The sequence below is a fragment of the Caretta caretta genome, chromosome 1, assembly GCF_965140235.1.
Source record: "Caretta caretta isolate rCarCar2 chromosome 1, rCarCar1.hap1, whole genome shotgun sequence".
In the NCBI taxonomy this organism is placed as follows: domain Eukaryota; kingdom Metazoa; phylum Chordata; order Testudines; family Cheloniidae; genus Caretta; species Caretta caretta.
Genome location: NC_134206.1, coordinates 141,368,226 through 141,389,152, shown reverse-complemented (window position 1 = coordinate 141,389,152; position 20,927 = coordinate 141,368,226). Strand labels below are relative to the sequence as shown.

General features: G+C 43.1%; 1 protein-coding gene across 1 annotated transcript; it reads left to right on the top strand.

Annotated features, from left to right (window-relative positions):
* The first annotated feature begins 927 nt into the window (after positions 1-927).
* On the top strand, positions 928-19,861 carry EIF1AX (eukaryotic translation initiation factor 1A X-linked). Its single transcript, XM_048862794.2, has 7 exons — positions 928-1,179; positions 3,252-3,335; positions 6,658-6,761; positions 15,403-15,453; positions 17,124-17,205; positions 17,321-17,412; positions 18,715-19,861. Exons 1-7 carry the CDS (start codon positions 1,164-1,166, stop codon positions 18,718-18,720), a joined length of 435 nt encoding a protein of 144 aa, XP_048718751.1. The 5' UTR covers positions 928-1,163; the 3' UTR covers positions 18,721-19,861.
* The last annotated feature ends 1,066 nt before the right edge of the window (positions 19,862-20,927 follow it).

Here is a 20,927-nt window from a genome sequence, read left to right as displayed (position 1 = left end):
GGGATGGATCTGCTGCCCTTTTTTCCATTTGCCACCCAGGGTCCTTTCCATTTTAGTGTTGGATACTACAGCTCACATAATTTTACTTGAAATATTAGTTTAGGTGGGTTGGTGCTGGGCAGTCATGATTACTGATCACAATGCGGTTAACCCCAGGCATTTAAAAAGTATGTCAGGTTAGGGTTACCATATGTTCAGGTTTTCCCAGACATAACCTCATTTTTGGTCCACCAATCTCCACCTGGGCAAATTTTTAAAATATTAGCAGCTGTCTGGGATTTTTCTTCTGTGGGGGGCTTACAGCTGGAGTCGCAGCCGCTCCATGCAGGGGTTGAGAGCTGGAGTTGTATCCTCCCTGCCACATACCCCTCCAGCTTCCTCCTTCCCCATCCTGCTCCCCTAACAGTGTTCTCTTTTTGGGAACCTGAAATGAGGTTACTCTATGTAAGGACCCTCCCAAAAATAAGATTAGCTGAAAATCATGAGATGGCAACAAACTAATCAATGGTAGATGGCTTGCGCTTGCCTTATGGGTTTTGAGCCTTTTAGGTACATTGCTGGCCTCGCATTTTCCAGCCCAACCAGGAGGGCTCGACCCTTTTCTTTAAGGACAGGGCAGAATCTCACATTACCTTGGGACATTAAGAAAAACAGCAACTAGCGGGACTCGCACAAGAAAATCCTGAGCGCCGGGGACGCTGGACGCTGCCCAGGGGCCTGGGAACGGGCTGGGACGTAAAAGCGGCGCAGCTGTCCCCGCCGCTCGTGTCTGGCTCTGCCGCCCGCACCCTGGCTCCAGCTCCCGTTCCCACACAAGTCGCCCCACGCACGCGCATTTGGGACCGGGCGGGGCTTTTCGCGGTAAGTAATGCGCAGTGAAAGCCGCCGGCGGCCAGGGGGCGCTGGAGCGCGAGCGGGCACGCACGCACGCACGCCCGCCCGCTGAGAGCCGCAGCCTCGGTTGCCTGCTGCGGTCGCTGTCGCAGCCGTGTGAGGGCCTGCCTGTCGCGTGACGCTCCAGTCCCAACGGCCGCCACGAGAGACGAGTCGCTGCTCGTGCGCCGCACGTAGGAACCCTCCGCCCGACCGGGAGCAGCAGCAGCGCGCAGACCCCCCCTTCCCCTCCCCCGCCCGCCCTCGCGCGGTGAGGAGCGGCCGGCGCCATGCCCAAGAATAAAGGTGAGGCCTCCCCGACCGCGCGGGCCCGGGGCCGCCGCGTCGCCTCCCTGAGGCCGGACCCCCTGCCGCACGGGCCGCGCCACCCGGGCCTGGGCCGGAGCGGCGCCGGGAGCCTCTCCTTGCAGGGCAGGCTGGGGGCGGGGGCGGCTCTCGGAGAGGGGCCGCGGGGCTCCCGCGGGGAGCGAGGCCGGAGCTCGCCTCACGTGGGGGGGATCCGGGCAGGGCGGTCACAGCCGTTGCGGCGCGGCCTGGCCTTTCTACCGCGGGCGGGCTCCCGCGTAGCCTCGCCTGGAGCACCGGCCCCGGGTCACCGGCACCTTCCCCATCCCACACCCGGGCGCCAAGGAGCCTGGCCGGGACGCGGGTCCCCGCGCCGCGCAGCCTCTGCCCCGCAGCGACCTCACTGGCTGAGCCGGGGTCGCTCCCGCCGGGCTTGACTCAGGCCCGGGGCGCGGAGTGTGCGACGGCTCTGGCCGGAAGGGCGTGGGGTGCAGGGTGCTAGGAAGCCGCTTGAGTGGTGAAGAAAAAGACTCGTGTAGAGAGAAGCAGCCTTGGACTCCGGGGGTAAGTTTGTTCCCCCTCCCCTGTATGGCAAAATTCAGCCGGCATTTAAGCGTCAACTGTGCTGTGCCCGGGTCCCTAACAGTCGTATTTGTTTTGATAGCAAATACAGACCTTCACAGGGGCACCAGCAGCCGGCGTTCCCATGTGTTAGAAACCTTAACAGGTGTGGTTAACAGGTGACCCCTCCCCATTTTTTTCCTGTGCTGTCGTGAAAGAGGACAGGAGAGAAAGGAAGCAGGTACTTCTGGGGGCAGGGCTTACAAAAACTGCAAGGTGTTCTTCCTCATTTTTTAACAAGAAAACTAATCCTGTTGCCAGAAGCTTGTTGAAATGCTGCTGTTTAAAAGGAAAGCATCAGTTTGAAAATCACATGTCCCTCTGGATATTTGCACCTACTATTGCTACAAGAAAGTCCCTAAAATTATTTTTTTTTCAGTTGTCTCTCTATTGAACTTTCTTTTGTGTAGTCACTTTCATGTGTTTGTTGATCCTAGGTTAGCTTACTGTCCTGTTTATTTGCATAATGACATCACTCACTAATTTGGAGTGGGGAGCTCACATGGATGCTTCCCCAGTCCTTGCAAGAGTGTGTTCTCCAGTAGTAGCAGCAGCAGCACAACAGAAACTGAAGATTCATCACAGAGCCCCTCTGTAGTCTCTCTCTTTCCTGAACAGTCATGAAGGTTTATTAACTAAGGGTCCACCAGAATGCAATCGATTGCAGGTTCAGGGGTGATAGTGGTAAATACTCTCTTGAAGGCTGCTGTTAGCCACATTTCAAAGTGAGTTTAAATAGTCAGTAGTTACCACTATTTGATCTTTTAATTGATCCCTTGTTTGACAATGGTAAAATAAGAACAAATATGAGGTAATTTGATAGTAAATATTGCCAAAATTGATCCAAGAAACACCAAACACCTCCAGATTTTAAATATGATAGCATCCTATCATTGACATGAGATTAAGAGGTGGGTGGTGCTTGAAAGATGTGATTCAGTTTCTTGTACATGTTCTTTTGTGGTGTGTGGCTCAAGAATTTATATGCACATGAATTTCTTCTGTCTGCCTCATGGGATTTTTTTTCTTGTATTCTCACCCTGCCACTTCAGCTCAGAAATAGGAAGGGTTAGAACAGAGATGAAACTGTTGCTGAAGAGAGTAGGTTTTTAAGTACTACTTGTAGCTTATGATGGACTTCTAAGAGTCCAAAAGAATACTACTTCTCTCATCACATTTATGAGGAACATGAAAATTAAAATTTGTCTTTAGTGGTTTTGACTTTAGGCAGCCGCCTCATCCTTTTTGAAAGAAACTTGAAATCATCATTGTGTAGGGAGAAGCAAGATCAGTTTTATTACCGGCGTAGATATACAGTAGTGCTTTAAAGTTGCAGTAGTGAAGTTAGGTTTCCATAGGTCTAACAAATTATTGTTATTTCATCTTTCTAATACATGATTTTATATAGGTTTCTAAAATGTTTGTAGTGATTTATTTTATTTTCAATTTAGGTAAGGGAGGTAAAAACCGACGACGAGGTAAGAATGAGAATGAATCGGAGAAGAGAGAATTAGTGTTCAAGGAAGATGGACAAGGTGAGATTTTGAATTGTAATTGTCACTATATATTTTCAGTCAAATATGGTAGCTACCATACTTTGAAGGTTTCCACACAAGGGATAATTGGGCTGTGTATAGGTTTCATTTGTATGTTTGAAAAATACAAAATTACTTGATGTGCTGGAATGGAGCATCTTCATTTTGGGAATATATTTAGCAAAAGGCAGGTTGAATGGGAGTGAAGATTTATCCACTTCAATTCCCATTTATTAATATCACTTAAGGAATAAGTTCAGTTCTTTGCTCCTCAAGCAGTTTGTGCTGCTGTGTGCTTAAAAAAAGTTACGTTAGCTCCTATTTGTAAATTATTCCTAGTTTCTTTCTAGAGATCACCTTTGGTTCACTCAGTGACATCACTGCTATAGGGAGCAACATTCAACCATCCTCTGCCAGAGGCACTATGATGAATGACTGATGGGGAAACCCCTGAGATCATGAATGGGTAGAGGAGTATAGTAAATTTTAAAATAGTGAGTATATCTGAGTGTTCACCTGGCAGTGAGCTAGCTAGTTGGCTTGGTAACCAATTGAAATTCAGGCAAAAGCTGAATTTAAAATTTCCCCGATGGCTAAAACACAAATTGACCTAGAGTCTTGCAGCTCTTTTGGTGTGCTTCCTTGACTTGCAACACTCACAGGCTTTTCAATTGCATCACATTGTGTGATAGTCATACCAGAAAATTGAGCTGATTTATTTTATGCACCTATCGGTCTATCAACCACATACGAAAAGGAAAATAAGCCTCCTTAGGAAAATCTCCCCAACTCCAGGACAAACTCAATCCATCCAGTTGAACACAGCTCTCCAGTGGTGATATTCCAATGTGTTAATCATCTGTACTCCATCTAACCCATATTAAGGAAATATTTTGGTGTAGTCGAGCAGGGCTTGAAGTACAACTTCTGGGAGTGGATTTTCCCTGGTGAGTGTGGGTGTCTAGGGCATCGATTTTTATGCTGTTATTAACATAATATCCCTCAAAGATAGTCTTCTACATGTGATATGATGCAGTATGTTTTCTTGAGCCTGTGATCCACTCCATTGTCCCTGCTATTCTTCGTAGCTTTAAGAAGCAGTGGAGTTAAACTGGTTTTTTACTGGTGGGTGGGAAACTTGCAAATAAAAAATACTAGTGGGCCACTGTGAATCATGTCATTTTCATGCAGCTGCTTATGTAAACTATGAGCAACAGCAGATGTAAGCCCTGAAGCTACACGCGGGAGAAGAGCACCCAACTGCAGTCTAAGGGTAGGACTGAAGTAGCTGCAACCAGCTTGTAGCATTGTCCAAGAGACTGGAAGCGTAGTCAAGTAGCAGAGGACCTTCCTCTCCCCCACCTTCCCAGGGGGAAAGGAGCTAGCATAAAATCCTTCTCCCTTCCAACAAGCAGAGGTGCTGGGGGCTTTGCATTTCTCAGTTGTAGGCTAATACATATGAAAGAAGAGAGCTTTTCAGTGTGATCTAGGGACAGCATCCTTGTAAGAACAGTAGGACCCCCTGAAGATGGGATTCAGAATACACCAAAAAAGGGGAGAAAATAATGATGTGCTCTCCTGTCCCCAAATGATCTGCTTGTTTGGTGGTCTTTAGAGGTGGAGGTGATGGTGGATGGTAGTCTGGTGGTTTGGTGGTCTGTAGAGGTGGATGGTGATGGATCCACCAACTGTTGTCATATGTAAAATGAGCACACTTGATTTGTAAGTCAGAGATCATAAATGTAGGCACTTATATATCATTTAAAAATATTCTGGGGAAAAAATAAAGCATACAAAAATGTAAGAGGGGTTCAGTATCGAAAATGTCACTTTAAGTATCAACAATAACATAAAGACTTTTTAAAGCCTAGATTATTGCTAATTTAAGCTCATATCAATTCAAATTTGCATTTTTTCCAACACTAAAACTTGCACATTTATAATATCCATAAAGTTTCAGTGATGAAAACAAAAAATATTTGTAACATGATTTTTGGAGTACATCCACACTGAAAATATTGGTCACCATGATAGGCAGTGGTCTCTCCTTATTAGCCGGCTAACTGTTGCCTACAAAAAATTTGACATCACAGCAAAGGAATTTTGAGAAGGGATCTGAAAGTGGAAAATGTGGCGGCTTTTTGGATGTTTACGTGGAACACCTCCCAAGCATGTGTGGCTACACAGGATAAAGTATAAAGGTGCTTCTTTGAAAGTTGAACAAGTGGTGATGAAGGCTAGTATAATGGACCAATCAGAAGTGAGCATCAACAGGTTGCTAATGAATGAGGTGTTAGGTAGAGTGGGGATTGACTATGAAGAGCCTTGAAAGTGAATACAAGCTGCTCTTGCATTTGTCAAGACCAGAGAAAGATATTAAAGTAATCAAGACTTTGCCAGGACTACATTGTTCATAGCCCATTGGCTGGGAGGGCTGCTGAACCTGTCTGTTGGCATCACACCCCGGTGTTTCCTTCCGTAGTCAGTGGAAGTGGGGCTGGGCTTGGCGCAAGGGACCTCCTTAGTGCCAGGAATTTCTTCAGCACCCCTGTTGTTGGTGCTACCTGTGTTACCAGGGCAGCAATCATTGCCCTCCACTTGGGCACCATCAGTCATCTTGGTACTGCTGCTGTCTTTGGGGTCAACACTTCTTCTGGCACCGGAAATGATAGAGGCATATTTGGCACTGCTAATATAGTTTCCACTATCAATACCAGTTGCCAATTCGTTCTGGGCTATGAATGAGTCAGAACAGTTGCTCCCATCCTCAAGGTTGGTTCCACCTTTATCCCCTGAAGCCCAGGACTCCTTGGCATCCAGGTCAGGATCTTCCCCCTCTCACTTTCCATTACCTGACACACACTGAGGGGGCTGTTCATGGAGCGCTGTGGGTATCCGGATTGGCACTCTTCTTGCGGTTGGAACGGGGGGCCACTGGCTGGAGCCTATTGGCCCCAGTGCCCTACCCATACTACTGGCCTCCATAGAATCCCAGGGATGCTTCTTGGTCACCGAGGTCCCACTCCTCATCCGTTCTAAGGCAAGATCACCAGGCAGGTCTGTGGTAGTGACCATTAGTCTGTCACAGGCCCAGGCACTATTGAACCTTCCCCTCGCAGAGCCTCCAGAGTATGCTTCTGGGGGCAAGGATTGTCTTTTTGATCTGTTTATACAGTGCCTTGTACAATGGGATCCTGGTCCATGACTAGGGCTCCTTGGTGCAACAGTAAAATAAATACATAATTTTTTTTCTTGTAAAAATTTCTGTTGTCTGTTTAAAATTATTATGTAATTCAGCAACATTTTTGACTATCTTTTCCAGAGTATGCTCAGGTGATCAAGATGTTGGGCAATGGAAGATTGGAGGCATTATGTTTTGATGGTGTGAAGAGGTTATGTCATATCAGAGGGAAGCTAAGAAAAAAGGTAAGTCTTACATGGAAAATAAATGAATGTCTGTTCTGCTTGATGTGTAATTTTCTGAAAATTGACATGGCTACACATACCCTAAAATAAAGGGACACTTTAAAAAAAATGTCCTTAATTACAGTACACCTCTACCCTGATACAACGCGGTCCTCGGGAGACAAAAAAATCTCACTGCGTTATAGGTGAGACCGCGTTATATCGAACTTGCTTTGGCCCCAGTTCCTTGTTCCCTGACAGTCCCCTCCAGAGACTCCTGTCCCTGATCACCCCCGGGACCCCACCCCCTACCCAACGCCCCTGCTCCCTCACTGCTCTGACCCCTATCCGCACACCCCGCCCCCTAACAGGCACTCACCGGCAGCAGTGGGAAGCAGAGGAACATGGCCCCAGCCCGCTCCACTCCGCCACCTCCCAGCCACGGCACTCCGCTTCCTGCTGCCGATGAGTGCGGAGAAGTTGGGGAAAAGACGCCCCCCATACTCACCGGCGGCGGGAAGCAGAGTGACACAGCCCCAGCCGGCTCGGCTTTCCTTGCCCCGGCCCCAGCTGTGTCGCTAGGGGTGGGTTGGAGAAAGGTCCTGCACGCACCTGCGGCGGGAAGCGGAGCACTGCGGCTGGGAGCTGGTGGAATGGAGCAGTCTGGGGCCGGGCTGCTCCACTTCCGCCACTGCCAGTGAATCCCTTCCCCCAAGCAACATGGCTGGAGCTGGGGTGAGGGAAGTAGAGTGGGCTGCTCCTGGCCCCCCGCTAATCCCCCGAGCCACTCTGGGACTGCGGGGCCCCCAAAAGTCCCCCCCACACACACACAGCTCCTGCCTACCAGACCCTGGGGGTGGGGGGAGCCCCTGACTGCCCCGAGACCCCCTGCCCCTTATCCAACCCCTCGGCCCTGGCCCGGCGCTCAGAGCAGTGTGTCGGAGCTTTACCGCGTTGTATGCAAATCAGGTCGCGTTATATCAGGGTAGAAGTGTACTAGCAACTTTAGATTATTAAAATTGAAAATTTTAAAACTCATATTTAGTTTTGTTCAGATTGTTAGCTACTTATACTTCTCTTGGCAAAGGCAGTGAAGGAAGTTTAAAGCTTGCCCATAGTCACACTAACTTTCAGGTTCTTGGGGATGCAGATGTTTCAGAGGAGGTTTTGCTTGTTTAAAAACTGTCACTTTTTTATTTTATAGAAATATTTCTGTTGTACTTGGGCTTTATAGAACCCTGTACAAACTCTAAATTTTGTCTTGAGTTTAAGATTACCGGGTCACAGTAACCTGGTGGATAGCATGATGGTAATTATGAGGCTAGCTTACTCTAAAATCTGCATGCTTACTTGGATAGACTTGCAAATTGCTGTACCTCAAGGAGATAGGTTTAGTGGTCCAAATTTGAGGTAATTTAACAAAGGTTTGCAAGATACAGTCCCCCAGAAATCACAAGTGCAACAGGACAGGGGCTCTGTTGCACACCTGATTGTTTTACAGGTAGCCTAGCATTAGAATAACAGGGCTGGCTCAATGTGACATGCTGTGGCCATTTAAGCCAAGCAAACCGCGTTGTCAGCTTTCTGACAGCATACGTTGTGCACATTAGTTGCTCTTTGTTTACATTCTGAAGATGCTCCATCGGGAAGGTTATATTAAAATTAGGCAGTGCACAAACTATAAACATTTTAAAATGATACTCTAACCCCAAAAGGCAGACTTTTCTTGACCTTTTTCCACCTGTGTTAAATGCTATGCCACATTAGGGCCAGTGGTAGTTGTTTAGTGGATGTATGGGATTACTTGGTGAAGAAGTTCCTCAGATGCCATGCTTGAATAAGAAGCTGGGTTTTATGATCAGGGTGCTCTAAAATCCATATGCATAGGGAGATTGTTTGGAAAGCTGGTATGCTACAACAGGGGTTGGGGCAGATTTGGGTGGGTTATTTCACGCCTCTGCAATCCTCTTATGCTGCAGAAGGTTGAGCAGAACCTCTTCCCTTTGCAGCAGTCCCTGAAACCAAGTGTGAAGTTTGGAGTTCCCTTTCCATTCCTCTTGCTGCATACAGCTCATAGATGTGTTACTCATAGTTAAGGCTGCAAATTTGTCACGGAATCTGTGACTTTCAGGGACCTCCGTGACTTCTGCAGCGGCTGGTGCTGCAGCAGTCTCAGACCATTGCATGCGTCTCCCGCAGCAGCAGGAGTTTGGGGTGGGGGGGCTATCGGCTGGAGCAGTCTCGGGCTATTGCATGCCTCTCCCCCGCCCGCAGCAGCAGCAGGAGTTTGGGTGTGGTAGGGGGCTATGGGCTGGGGCAGGGGGTTGGGGTGGGGGGGTAAGCTCCAGGCAGCACTTACCTCAGGGGACTCCCTGGAAGCAGGACGTGTCTCTCGGCTCCTAGGTGGAGGCATGGACTGGCGGCTCTGCGCGCTGCCTCCGCCCATAGCTCCTGGCCAGTGGGAGCTACGGAGCTGGCGCTTGGGGCGGGGGCAGCATGCAGAATCCCCCCTGGCCGCACATCCGCCTAGGAGCCAAGGGACATAACCGCCACTTCCTGGGAGCTGCGCAGAGCCAGGCAGGGAGGCTGCCAACCCAAACACTTCCCCCCAGCACAGCAGCAGCAGGGCCACAGCTCCTGGGCCACCTTTTCCCCCTTTTTTCTCTCCCCCCATCCCCCTGAGTACCCGCTGCACGCACCCCCCAGCACCTTTGGGCTGCCCCAGAGCACCGAAGATTTAGTCGGATATATAGTACAAATCATAGACTGGTCATGGGCTGTGAATTTTTGTTTACTGCCCAGGACCTGTCCATGACTTCCTAAAAATACCCATGACTAAAACGTAGACTTCCATTCCATCAGATACCATCCTTCCTCCCTCCATCCTTGGCACCTGTGAGGGGCCAAGAGAAGGGTACAGCTGGTACCTGAATGGAAGTGATGTTTTCCCAGGAAGCTGCCTTGTTCCTTTTCATAGGGATGCCCCCAATCATGCCCTCCTCACTACCACCACTTCCTACAGAATCTCCTATCCTTCTGTGTCTCATACACCTATGCTTAACCCTTTGATAACTAGGAAGCAGAGAATTAAGGTACTGTTATATAAATGTAGATGGAATAAAGGGGCCAAAGGCATTAACACACTCCAGCATTGTCTAACATTAAAGGTTCAGGACTTGGTGTACAGAGACCTTAGCCTGTTTAGCGCTGTGGCAAACACTATTACAAATCTTTTTAGCCATTTATTAACAATACAGAAAAGAAGGAAAAACAGTTAAAACATTTGAAATGTAAAATATTGAGCAAGGCTTTCATTTTAACACAATCCCTTACTTGTTTTCTCTTTAGCTGTAGACAGCCTTTAGAGGGAAAACCCCCATTTGTCAGTCTCTTAGATGGTCTCAAAGATGGTAATATCTGTCCTTTTGGGGAAAAGAGGATAAGTCAGTTAGAGACACTGCTGAAGTTTAATCTCAGAAGGAAAAGCCCCCTAGCTGACAATCTTAGATGCTATAAAAGATGGTAATAACTGTCATCCAGGTGGTGCTTGAGATTCAGCTGGAGCCTGTAGGGATGGCAATATTATCTTGGTCCATCTATCTCTGGCCTGTTCTAGTTAAAACACCTCTCAAGTTCAAGATGATGGAGGCCTGAGGTCCCATGAAACGGTGGGGTTGGTATCTATGATTGGTGAAGCTCGCTCGAGTAGCCTTTAGCTGTTTTTTGTATCTGTTCTTTTGTTCCTTCATACTTTCCCCACGTTTTCTTTTAAGTACCCAAGAAGGGAGTGATGGGTATAATAGTCTATCCTGTCACTATTTTGTCCACCAATTGGGCCTAATATTTGACAAACCAACTTTGACTCATTATCCTCTGGTGTCATATCTCCTGTTTTTTAATAAGCATAATTTCAACACAGTCCTTGAATTATATCAGCTTGGCCTTTTTGTTTAGACTAATTCAGTTATTCTGTCTCCCTTTCGTACCTTTTCCCATCAACATTTGTTGTTAGATTATTGAACATATTATAACCTTTTACATACTACTTACACTTGAGCTTACAATTCAGGTAAATTTGTGGGCCCAACAGTGTACACTGCCCTGCAGTCTGAACTCTGAATGATGCCCCAGCTTGACCCCACTAGCCATTATGGCACTGTGCTTCCAGATGATATGGAGCAATGTGGGTGTCCCAATTTTGGGGTTAACTGCACCTCTGCCTCATCCTTGGTCTGCTTAAGAGACGTCCGCTTAGGATTCGGGCCTCTATCACCTCTCTATAGACAGGGACCCACATTCCTCTCCCTCCCAACCAGACTGGAATTCTTCCTCAGCAACTGCAGTTTCTTTCTCAAGTTCTACAACAGTGAAGACCAGTCAGCCTGTGCAAAGCAAAATACACTTATTTTTAGGACAAAAGCATTAGAGAGAATATATCATAAAACAAAACATCTATACACATGCTAGGTTTACCGGAAATCCCCCATCTTCCACATGGTAAACCAAGTCCTTCAAACCCTTTCAGCAGGATTTGCTCTCTTGGTTACAATCTGTCAGTTGTCAGATCAAAAATGAAGGCTCCTCAGCCAGTTCAGGTTTGCCTTTGATTCTATAGGCTCATTCTTTGTCTCCTGGATTTCTTCAACCTGTTCTGAACCAGTATATACAATTCACCCAAGCGGTGGTACTTCTCTACAGTTTTTCTGTTCCAGGTCTACAGTAATTTCCCCCCACTGATTTTAGTTCTTAGAGGGAGCTGAGTAACCTGCCATACAATGTCTGGCTCATAAAGATACAGATAACATTTATAACATTGGAACAATAGTCTCACTGATATTGCATACAGCAGTAACACCTGTCACAGTGTGGATACAGCGAATGGGTACTCTAGGATGAACTGGCAGACCATGTCCTCACTAAGGCCAAAGTTGTGTTCAGGGTGAGCTTAGTGAGCAGAAGCAAACTATGCCTGGTTTATACTCAACCACTTCACCTTCTCTTCACAAACCACCAGATGCACCTCTTTTCATATCAATCTAATCTGTGCCAGCTGCAAGTAATCCCCGAATCAGTCACTACTCCTAACATAGTGAAGAGTAGTTGGAATTCATGCATGCAGCTGAGAATACAGTTCATAAAATGGCACACTCAGTCATTCCTCGTCTGTTTATTATAGGGTAGCACTGACTGTGAAACATACTTACAGTATATCCGCAATAGTCCTAGTCATCTCTGGGTGGGGCATCTCTGTGTACCATAACTCTGTATTTCCGGGTTTCTGAGGTTAAAGTTTAGGGGCATGAAACGTTCCGGGAAGGTCTAAGACCCTTGTGGTCAATGCTATCTCTGAATTAACAAAGATTTTGACCAGTGAATACAGAAAAGTTTTAATGTTGATCAAACTGAGAATGTTTTTTTGTAGTCTGAAATTAGGAGGGCCAGTTTAGTAAAATGCTGATTGCCAATCAAGATGCTTATAAATAAAAGGCTTGAATCTCAGTTCAGCTCCATTTACACCCACTTTAAGGCTCCACCCTATCAATGTAGTCTGCAGTGTCCCATGCATCTGAAGAAGTGAGGTTTTTACCCACAAAAGCTTATGCTCAAATAAATCTGTTAGTCTTTAAGGTGCCACCGGACTTCTTGTTGTTTTCATAGCATAACTGAGACTCAAGCCCAAAATCTCTGAAATTTTTCTTCAAATATATTGTGACAATCATATGAGGAAAGTAGTGCCACTTTCAGGCTGCTGATTTAAAGAAGACTTGAGTGGATTTTTTTTTTGACAGTGGGTGAATCAAGATAAATCAAGATATTTCTAGGCTATGAAACACAATCAGAACTTCATGTTGTGTTCTCAATCAAGTTGGGGGAGCGGGGGCTGGAAGTTGTGGAAAAAGGCACCCCAGCACAATCCACTAAATTCGTTGACACATTTTGAATATTAAAGTGGCTGTGTAGTGACTGCTTTTGTAACTCCACTCTATTCTACTCAACTAACCTTAATCGTAGGACTGGAAGGAACCTCGAGAGGTCATCTAGTCCAGTACCCTGCACTCATGGCAGGATTAAGTATTATCTAGACCATCCTTGACAGGTGTTTTTCTAACCTGCTCTTAAAAATCTCCAATGATGGAGATTCCACAGCTTCCCTGGCAATTTATTCCAGTATTTAACCACCCTGGCAGTTAGGAAGTTTTTCCCAATGTCCAACTTAAACCACCCTTGCTGCAATTTAAGCCCATTGCTTCTTGTCCTATCCTCAGAGGTTAACGAGAACAATTTTTCTCCCCCCTCCTTGTAACAACCTTTTATGTACTTGAAAACTGTTATCATGTCCCCCCCCTGAGTTTTCTCTTTTCCAGACTAAACAAACTCAGTTTTTTCAATCTTCCTTCATAGGTCTTGTTTTCTAGACCTTTAATCATTTTTGTTGCTCTTTCTCCAAATTGTCCATATCTTTCCTGAAATGTGGCACCCAGAACAATACTCCAGTTAAGGCCTAATCAGCATGGCACAAGAATTACTTCTCGTGTCTTGCTTACAACACTCCTGCTAATACATCCCAGAATGATGCTTGCTTTTTTTGTAGTGGTGTTACACTGTTGACAGACATTTAACTTGTGATCTGCTTTAACCCCCAGATCCCTTTCTGCAGTACTCCTTCATAGGCAGTCATTTCCCATTTTGTATGTGTGCAACTGATCCATCCTAAGTGGAATACTTTGCATTTGTCCTTATTGAATTTCATCCTGTTTACTTCTTACCATTTCCCAGTTTTTCCAGATCATTTTGAATTTTATTCCTATCCTCCAAAGCACTTGCAACGCCTCCCAGCTTGGTATGGTCTACAAACTTTGTAAGTGTACTCTCAGTGCTATTATCTAAATCACTGATGAATATATTGAACAGAACTGATCCCTGTGAGACCTAACTTGATATGCCCTTCCAGCTTGACTGTGAACCACTGATAACTACTCTTTAGGAATGGTTTTCCAACCAGTTATGTACTTACGATAATGGTAATTTAAGGTTCCCCTGGTTGCCAGTCAGGCTTGCAGAGGAAAGTTAAGTACAGTAAAAACAAAAAAAAAGAATTTACACCAACAGGCAGGACATGTGATCAGTTGACTAAATTGTGTCTTTCATTTCATTAACACACATCTAGATAAAGACATAAAATCCAGTTCCCTGAGTCTTTTTTTATGGTGTATGCTCTATTTGGGAAAAATCCATTTAAGCAAGGAGCCTAACAAGTCCTACCACAAACACAAGTCTGTCTCTAATATCTGCGTCTGCAATAGATCTTATGAAGCTGTGTGGCTGATTTCTACATAGTCTGCATCCCTGTCTGTGTAAGTGATAGGAGATGCACCTTTCTCACTGAAGTTCTCTCCCTGTTATGGTACAAAAAAGCCTCCCATTCGCACCATGCATTACAGTAGTGGTTCTCAACCAGGTGTCTGAGCCGCAAGCAGGTTTCAGGAGGGCTGCCAAGCAGAGCTAGCATTAGACTTGCTGGGGCCCAGGGCGGAAAGCCAATGCCCTGTCTCAAGGGGCCCAGAGCTCTACCTCCTGAGGCTGAAGACGAAGCCTGGGCAATGTAGCTCTGCCAGGGCACCTGTGGCATGAGGCCCTAGGCAGTTGCCCTGCTTGGTACCCCCTAGCGCCAGCCCTGGCTTTTACATGCAGAACACTAGTTGTTATGATACAGGTGGGCCATGAAGTTTTTATAGCATGTTGGGACAGGCCTCAGAAAGAAAAAGGTTGAGAACCCTTGCATTACCAGATGTCAGTAAGTATTTAGGATTCCAGTAAACTTAATTCATAAATATTTAATGCAATATATTTATACCAGTTACTACATTATTTATTTGAATTGCAGTAGTGCTCAGGGGCTTCAAGTCAGGGATCCTTTACCGTGCTAGGCACTGTACAAATGCTTAATGAATGGTCCCTGCCTCAAAGAGTTAATTAAAGCTGAGTATAAGGAAAGACTCTTTTTCCTTATTGCAGACCTCCAAAACAACATAAACCACTGGAATAATGCACAGTGAATAGTTCAACATATTTTTAATCTTCATTTCCTTTGATGTGAATTTGTCATCTTTGAAAAATGACCTGTTCGTAGTATCTCTTTAATGAATAAAATAATTCAACTTTTAGAAAATCACTTTAACATAGTCATTCACGGAAACAGTTCAGGTTAGAATTCTTGCATTTTCTCTTCTGCTTGGCTTCTTCCTCACATTCACTTTACTGTGAAGTTTTACTTTTCTGCGCACGGTCCCTTTGTGAAACTCGGTCAATAAAATGGTTACAGACTTCCTTTGGCCTACCCAAATTTAATGATTTAGTAGCCATCCGTAGGGCTGGAGACCTCTAAATCACTTGATTCCCTGTAGTGATGGAGTTCTGTAACATTCTTGGTCAACTATTACCCGCACCAGCTGTTATGTAATATAATATTGAAACCAAGTGTTAGGAAGTGGGGATGTCTTTGTCGTCTTGTTTAGGAAAAATAGTGTCTGCACTTTAAGTTTTAATATTTTAGTAGATCCACAAGTATAGTGTTTGAACTTATTGCTGTTAAATTGCAGATGGACAAATGTGGATTTGTAGAGGGGGTTTTTAACAAATGTTCCTTGTTTCTGGCTTTCAGGTTTGGATAAATACATCTGATATTATATTGGTTGGCTTAAGAGACTACCAGGTAAATATTCTTCTTGATTTAGCACTTGTATGTGTTATAGTGCATAGCATGGTTTATGGCTTAAATGGCACTAAAAGTCTGCTAAAGAGCATTGTGCAAATAATTTCTGTTTATCTGGCACTTACTGTGTGTTTAACTGTATCAAGTTAAATATGTTTCATATTTGGTTATTTTTATATTTGTAATACAAGGCAAATTCCTTGATGGGTAAGTGGACCAATTTTCATCCAAATTGCATTGCCCCTTTAGACTGTGTGTGGGTGGAAAATGCCCTGTGGCATCAGAATGCCTCTGACCTTTTCAGAAATTGCTGCTTGGTGAGCTGCTCCTGTGCATTTCACTGGCAAATGGAGCAAAGTGCTCCAGTAGTCTGGTAGGGTGCCATCCATCACAGTTCAGTGTAACTGCACCTGTATTTCTCCCTTTGTGGTCCAGCAAGGGCTCCCACTGTTAGGCTTCTGGCTACTTTCCCTCACTCTCTTGGGTGGAGACCTGGCCATCACTCTCCAGGCTGCACTCTCCTGGACCTCACTCCCCTGACTACAATGTGATATTTCCATCAAGCCAGACTGCCTAAACAGGCCCCAGAGTTTTGTTTTAAGTTCATAATAGCTTTAGCACAAAACAACCACACACACGGATAGTCTTTCCTTTACACATCTTGGGCCTTTACTCTTTAGATTCTGGGAACAAGAACTCAGTAGACAATGGTCCCCTCAGGGTGTAGCTTCAAAGACTGGGCTTTTTCATAACCAGAGATGAGAATTTGCTTTCATTTCCCCTTCGAGATTCCCCAGGCAAACCACTTTACATTGTTTGACCAAAAGTCCATTCTTGTGTGGCCCATTGTTCAGTATAGTTCTTTGAAGTTCATAACATTTCCAGGGCTCACAACAATACATAACCTTTGCATTTAATACAATGGACTTCAAAGACACTTCGATTTAATTCCTTAAGGTTTGTCAAGGATATTGCAGAAAATTGCCATGTCTATCACACCAGCCATTTCACTCAGATAAATGTATTCTTTGAGTCCTTTGCTGTTCGAAGAATCCTGCCTTAATCTGTCACTGAATCCAGAGACTACATTAGTTTTTTCTTTAAAATGTGTGGCTCTAATAGTTTCCTATAGTAACTATCTGTTGAGTCCAGTGAATGGCAGTTGTATCAGACTTTTAATGGGCTGTTTTCATAACAAATATACGTTCAGTTAGAATGTGAATTTTGTTGCTAATGGAATTATGAAGAGAATTATATTTCTTCAAAATAGACTTTCAACAAATTAACAACCCATTTAGAAATATTTTATTACACAGCTGCAGAGATAAAATTTAGACTGCTAATGCTAGCTAAAGCTTTAGCGTTGTGATATGACAAATGTAGATGTACCTTGAAAAAGCAGTTTAGAATGCTTAACAAAAATTGGACTTCAGGGAGGGAAGACTTATAATGTTCTGTATAGTGGGGTTTACCTCTTTCACTTGTAGTGGCAAATTGAAGAAAAGTTGAGAACTAAGGATTTCGGGAGTGATTTCAGGAAAAAAAAGATTTCAGGAAAAAAAAAAAAGATTCAACTGTCCAACTAACAAACACCTTGCTAACCTGTCATTTTAGGAGGTGGAAACATGTCCACAATGCTGACTAATGCTGTCAAATGTTCTCTTACTTAGGATAACAAGGCTGATGTCATTCTAAAATACAATGCAGATGAAGCCAGAAGTCTGAAGGCATATGGGGAACTTCCAGAACATGGTAAGAATCTTTCAAGATCAGATAGGAAGTCAGTAGACACAAATGTGGTCAGTAGCCCACAGAGAATTGTCAGTTTCTAATATGTTCATTAACTTTTTTTAAACTCTCTATTTAGCTAAAATCAATGAAACAGACACATTTGGACCTGGTGATGATGATGAAATCCAGTTTGATGATATTGGAGATGATGATGAGGACATTGATGATGTAAGTAATAAGAATACTACATTTATATTTAAAGCACCAACTCTTGATAATACTGCTTTGTTTACTACTTAATTTAGGTTGCATAATGTATTAAAGCTTTGAAGTCTTTAACGAGGCTAGATATTATTTCTCAAAGGCTGTCCAGTGACTAAGTGAAATTGGTCAAAAATCCTGTCCTTGGAGTTATGGCACTTCTTGCAGACCTCTGCATAGTCATAGATCAAAGATTTGTAGGCTGTCATACAGTGAATATTGCTTCAGATTTTTAATACCTGTCAAAGTTTGATCTTTAACACTGTTTATGGGAGCTAGAAATAAATTACCACATTATGGTTGCAGGAATGTAGTCAACTTCAGCAGTCACTATAGATTAATCAAGTTAATGTGACAATTTCAGAGCTCTAGTGCAGTGGTTCTCAACCTTTTTTCATTTGTGGACCCCTAAAATATTTCAGATGGAGGTAGGGGACCCCTTTGAAAATCTTAGATGTAGTCAGCGGACCCCAGGATGAAAACCACTGCTCTAGTGGATAAGTCACCCTCAAAATGAACAATGACTCAAAATCCCATCCTCTGACTCCTCAGGCAAATTCTGAAAACAGTGTGCCATATGAGCATGGAGTTTTAAGTGGGGGAAAATGTACTTTAAAGTGCAGCTGAGACTGGTTATTAATCATTTTATAGAGTATAAGATGGGTACAATACCTATAAGTTAGGTGTAGCAGGCAGAGAACAAGATTTCTTCCCAAAGGATAAGAGGGCAGAATAAAACAGTATGAAGAAACACTGTGAAGTGTTAGCATGCTTGTAGTTTCTCTTTAATCCAGTTACAGACTTGGTGAGTAAAATGAGCTCAAATTCACAGTTAGTGTGAAAAAGTTATGTGATTTGTATGCTGGAGCATCTTTGTAGTAGGAAGATTTAAACAGAAACAAGTTCATTTTGCCAGTAACTTCTTAAACTATATTTGTGTTTTGATTTGGAACTTTACCTTATAACTCAGATTATTTTTCTTTTTGCTTCTTCAGGAAAATCATAGCCCTGCCTGTTTGCATTTTACTGTTTACTCATTGCGATGATTTTACATTGATCATTAACTTCTCTAGAAGAGATGAGTTGGGAGGAAAGGGGCAAAGGAAACTGGGGGCAAAAAAAAAAAAATTGTGAAATGAGTTGTGAATCTCCTGTTCTCTAAGATAAGAAGTTATTAAAATACATCTTAAAGGTAGAATTGTTTGTTTGCTCACATGGTCAAAATTATCTGTCTCACTGTGCTCTTTTTTTTTCCTCCCCTACTTACAGATCTAAATTGAGTTGAGGTTTACATTCCAACTTTTTTCCTCCACGGATTATTCTACATTGATATATTGGGTAAAATCCCTTTCTTTTAAGAAGACTGAAACATCAATAATGAGTGTAGCTTATTACATCAAATGAGAATTTATTTTCAGTGTTTGTTTTAAAGTATTTATATTTCTTTAGAAACATAATGCTGGATTATCTTAAAGGCTAAATGAAATGCCACAACTATTTTGTCTTTTCACAAATTAGAGCTCTTACATCTGGATGGAAGTGAGACAGAGTAATATCTGCTGTAAAAGTCTGCATTTTTGCCTCTTACGCTTTCATCATTACATTTCCAGTTAAACTTGTATTTTGAAATAAAATTGTTTACCCTGTAATTATCATGGATTTTGATTACATACCCAGTTCAGATTAGTGTCCAATCATACTATGCAGTGTCTTTCTGTATACCCCTTGCCTTGAAGTTAACTTGAAAAGATTTTGATAATCTAAAAGGAAGGCAGAAATCTGCATTCAAACTCCTAATGCATGGGTCTGCTTTTCATGTTTTAGTAAAATGCTGCTATTTTTATAATAGTTTTGATAATTAAGCACTCATTCTTTCAAAGATGTAAAGTTGCCACAATGGGAGAAAAAGTAAGCAGCATCTCAAATTTGCAGTTGTTTAAAACTGTTACGTATGTTTGAATAGTTATTCTGTATTTGTAAATGCAGTATTATACTGTAGTTGCGGAAATTAAACACTGTGTGGCACCCCATTTAATGGACACATTGATAACTAAACAATTAGTTGTTTTTTATACTGAAACATGCATAAAATAGTTTTCCCTCAACAAAATAAATGCCTAACATTCTTGATGTGTTAAACATACGTAGAATATTTTTACATAATAGAAAATGTTATGTTAAAAGTAGAGTTTTATTTTAATCTTAAGTTCCATACATTGTAAGGTACAACTTTGAAAAGGTTATGTAAACTTTGAATAACCGAATATAAATGAAAAATTAAATTAATGTCAAATTCTGCAAAATCTTTTTATCCAGAATTAACCAGTGAAACAAACTAATGGAAAGATTCTCTCCAGCTTCTGAATGGAAGAGTCGTAGCTAAAAAGTTGAATAAAGACTAACATATTCAAGGAAATATTTTCACGTGCTAGCATTAGTTTGTGTGTCTTTTTAATGATGTATTTTGAGTTTAACAGTTGAAAGCAGAATGGGGCTCTGGAGAATTTAATTTTCATTCTGTGCTGTGTAAAACTGATTTTTGACATTTGTATTCATTATATGGTCTGATAGGCATGATGTGAAGTGACTATAGCTTTAAAAATGCAGATTGGTCTCATTGCTTTAAACAAGATTTTTTGGACACTGTTGAATATTCAAACAAACTCCCTTGGAGCATGTAGCAAAAATGTAACTTTCTACCTTTTCTCCCCAGTGTACAATGTACTGTAGGTTTCCATTTCCCTTGTGTGGAGTTGCGAGTCACCACAGGGACTGAAAAATTTTCTTTGGTATTCAGCTTATTTGCAAAACTTATTATATATTTAAATAATTTATAAATAATTTTACAGTCCTACTGACTTTTGAAAAAAGAAAATATATATGCATTACCGACACATCCTTCCTGCTCCATTGGTTTGGATCGGGTCTATTGACTTTTGTAATCCTTATATGCCTCAATTTCCAGCAATTCAGGATCTGATTTTTAATTAACAGTTTCATAGAGCCTGTAGTGAGCAGGAATTCATAAACCATTTCCCCCCTTCCCCTTTATCTTTTCCCCCGAGTGCCCAAACAGGATCTTGAACACCTAACATGGTTGAGTTCTTAAAATTTAGCTGGAGGCATGGCACAGAAGGCTTTTACTACATACATCGGTCCTGTCTTTGCTTGTGCTGTTTTTCTCCTAATACCAATTACCTGTGAATTGGCTGGGTGTCACAACAGATAAAATGTGGGCATTAACTTTAGAATGCTCGAACTATCCTTTGGAGAAGATTCAGCTGTGATGACTAAATCATCCTGCCTGTCCACTTACTGAAAGGACCGCTGTTAGGGAACCTGTACCTTTTGTTCAAATGTATTGTGACTGGGAGGAACGAGCCAAATTTTATACTGATTATCTTCATTTGTTTCAGGGAACTTTATTCATCATACCAATTTATTACCATCTGTATTTCAGCTTGGGTGCAGAACTGGGCCTG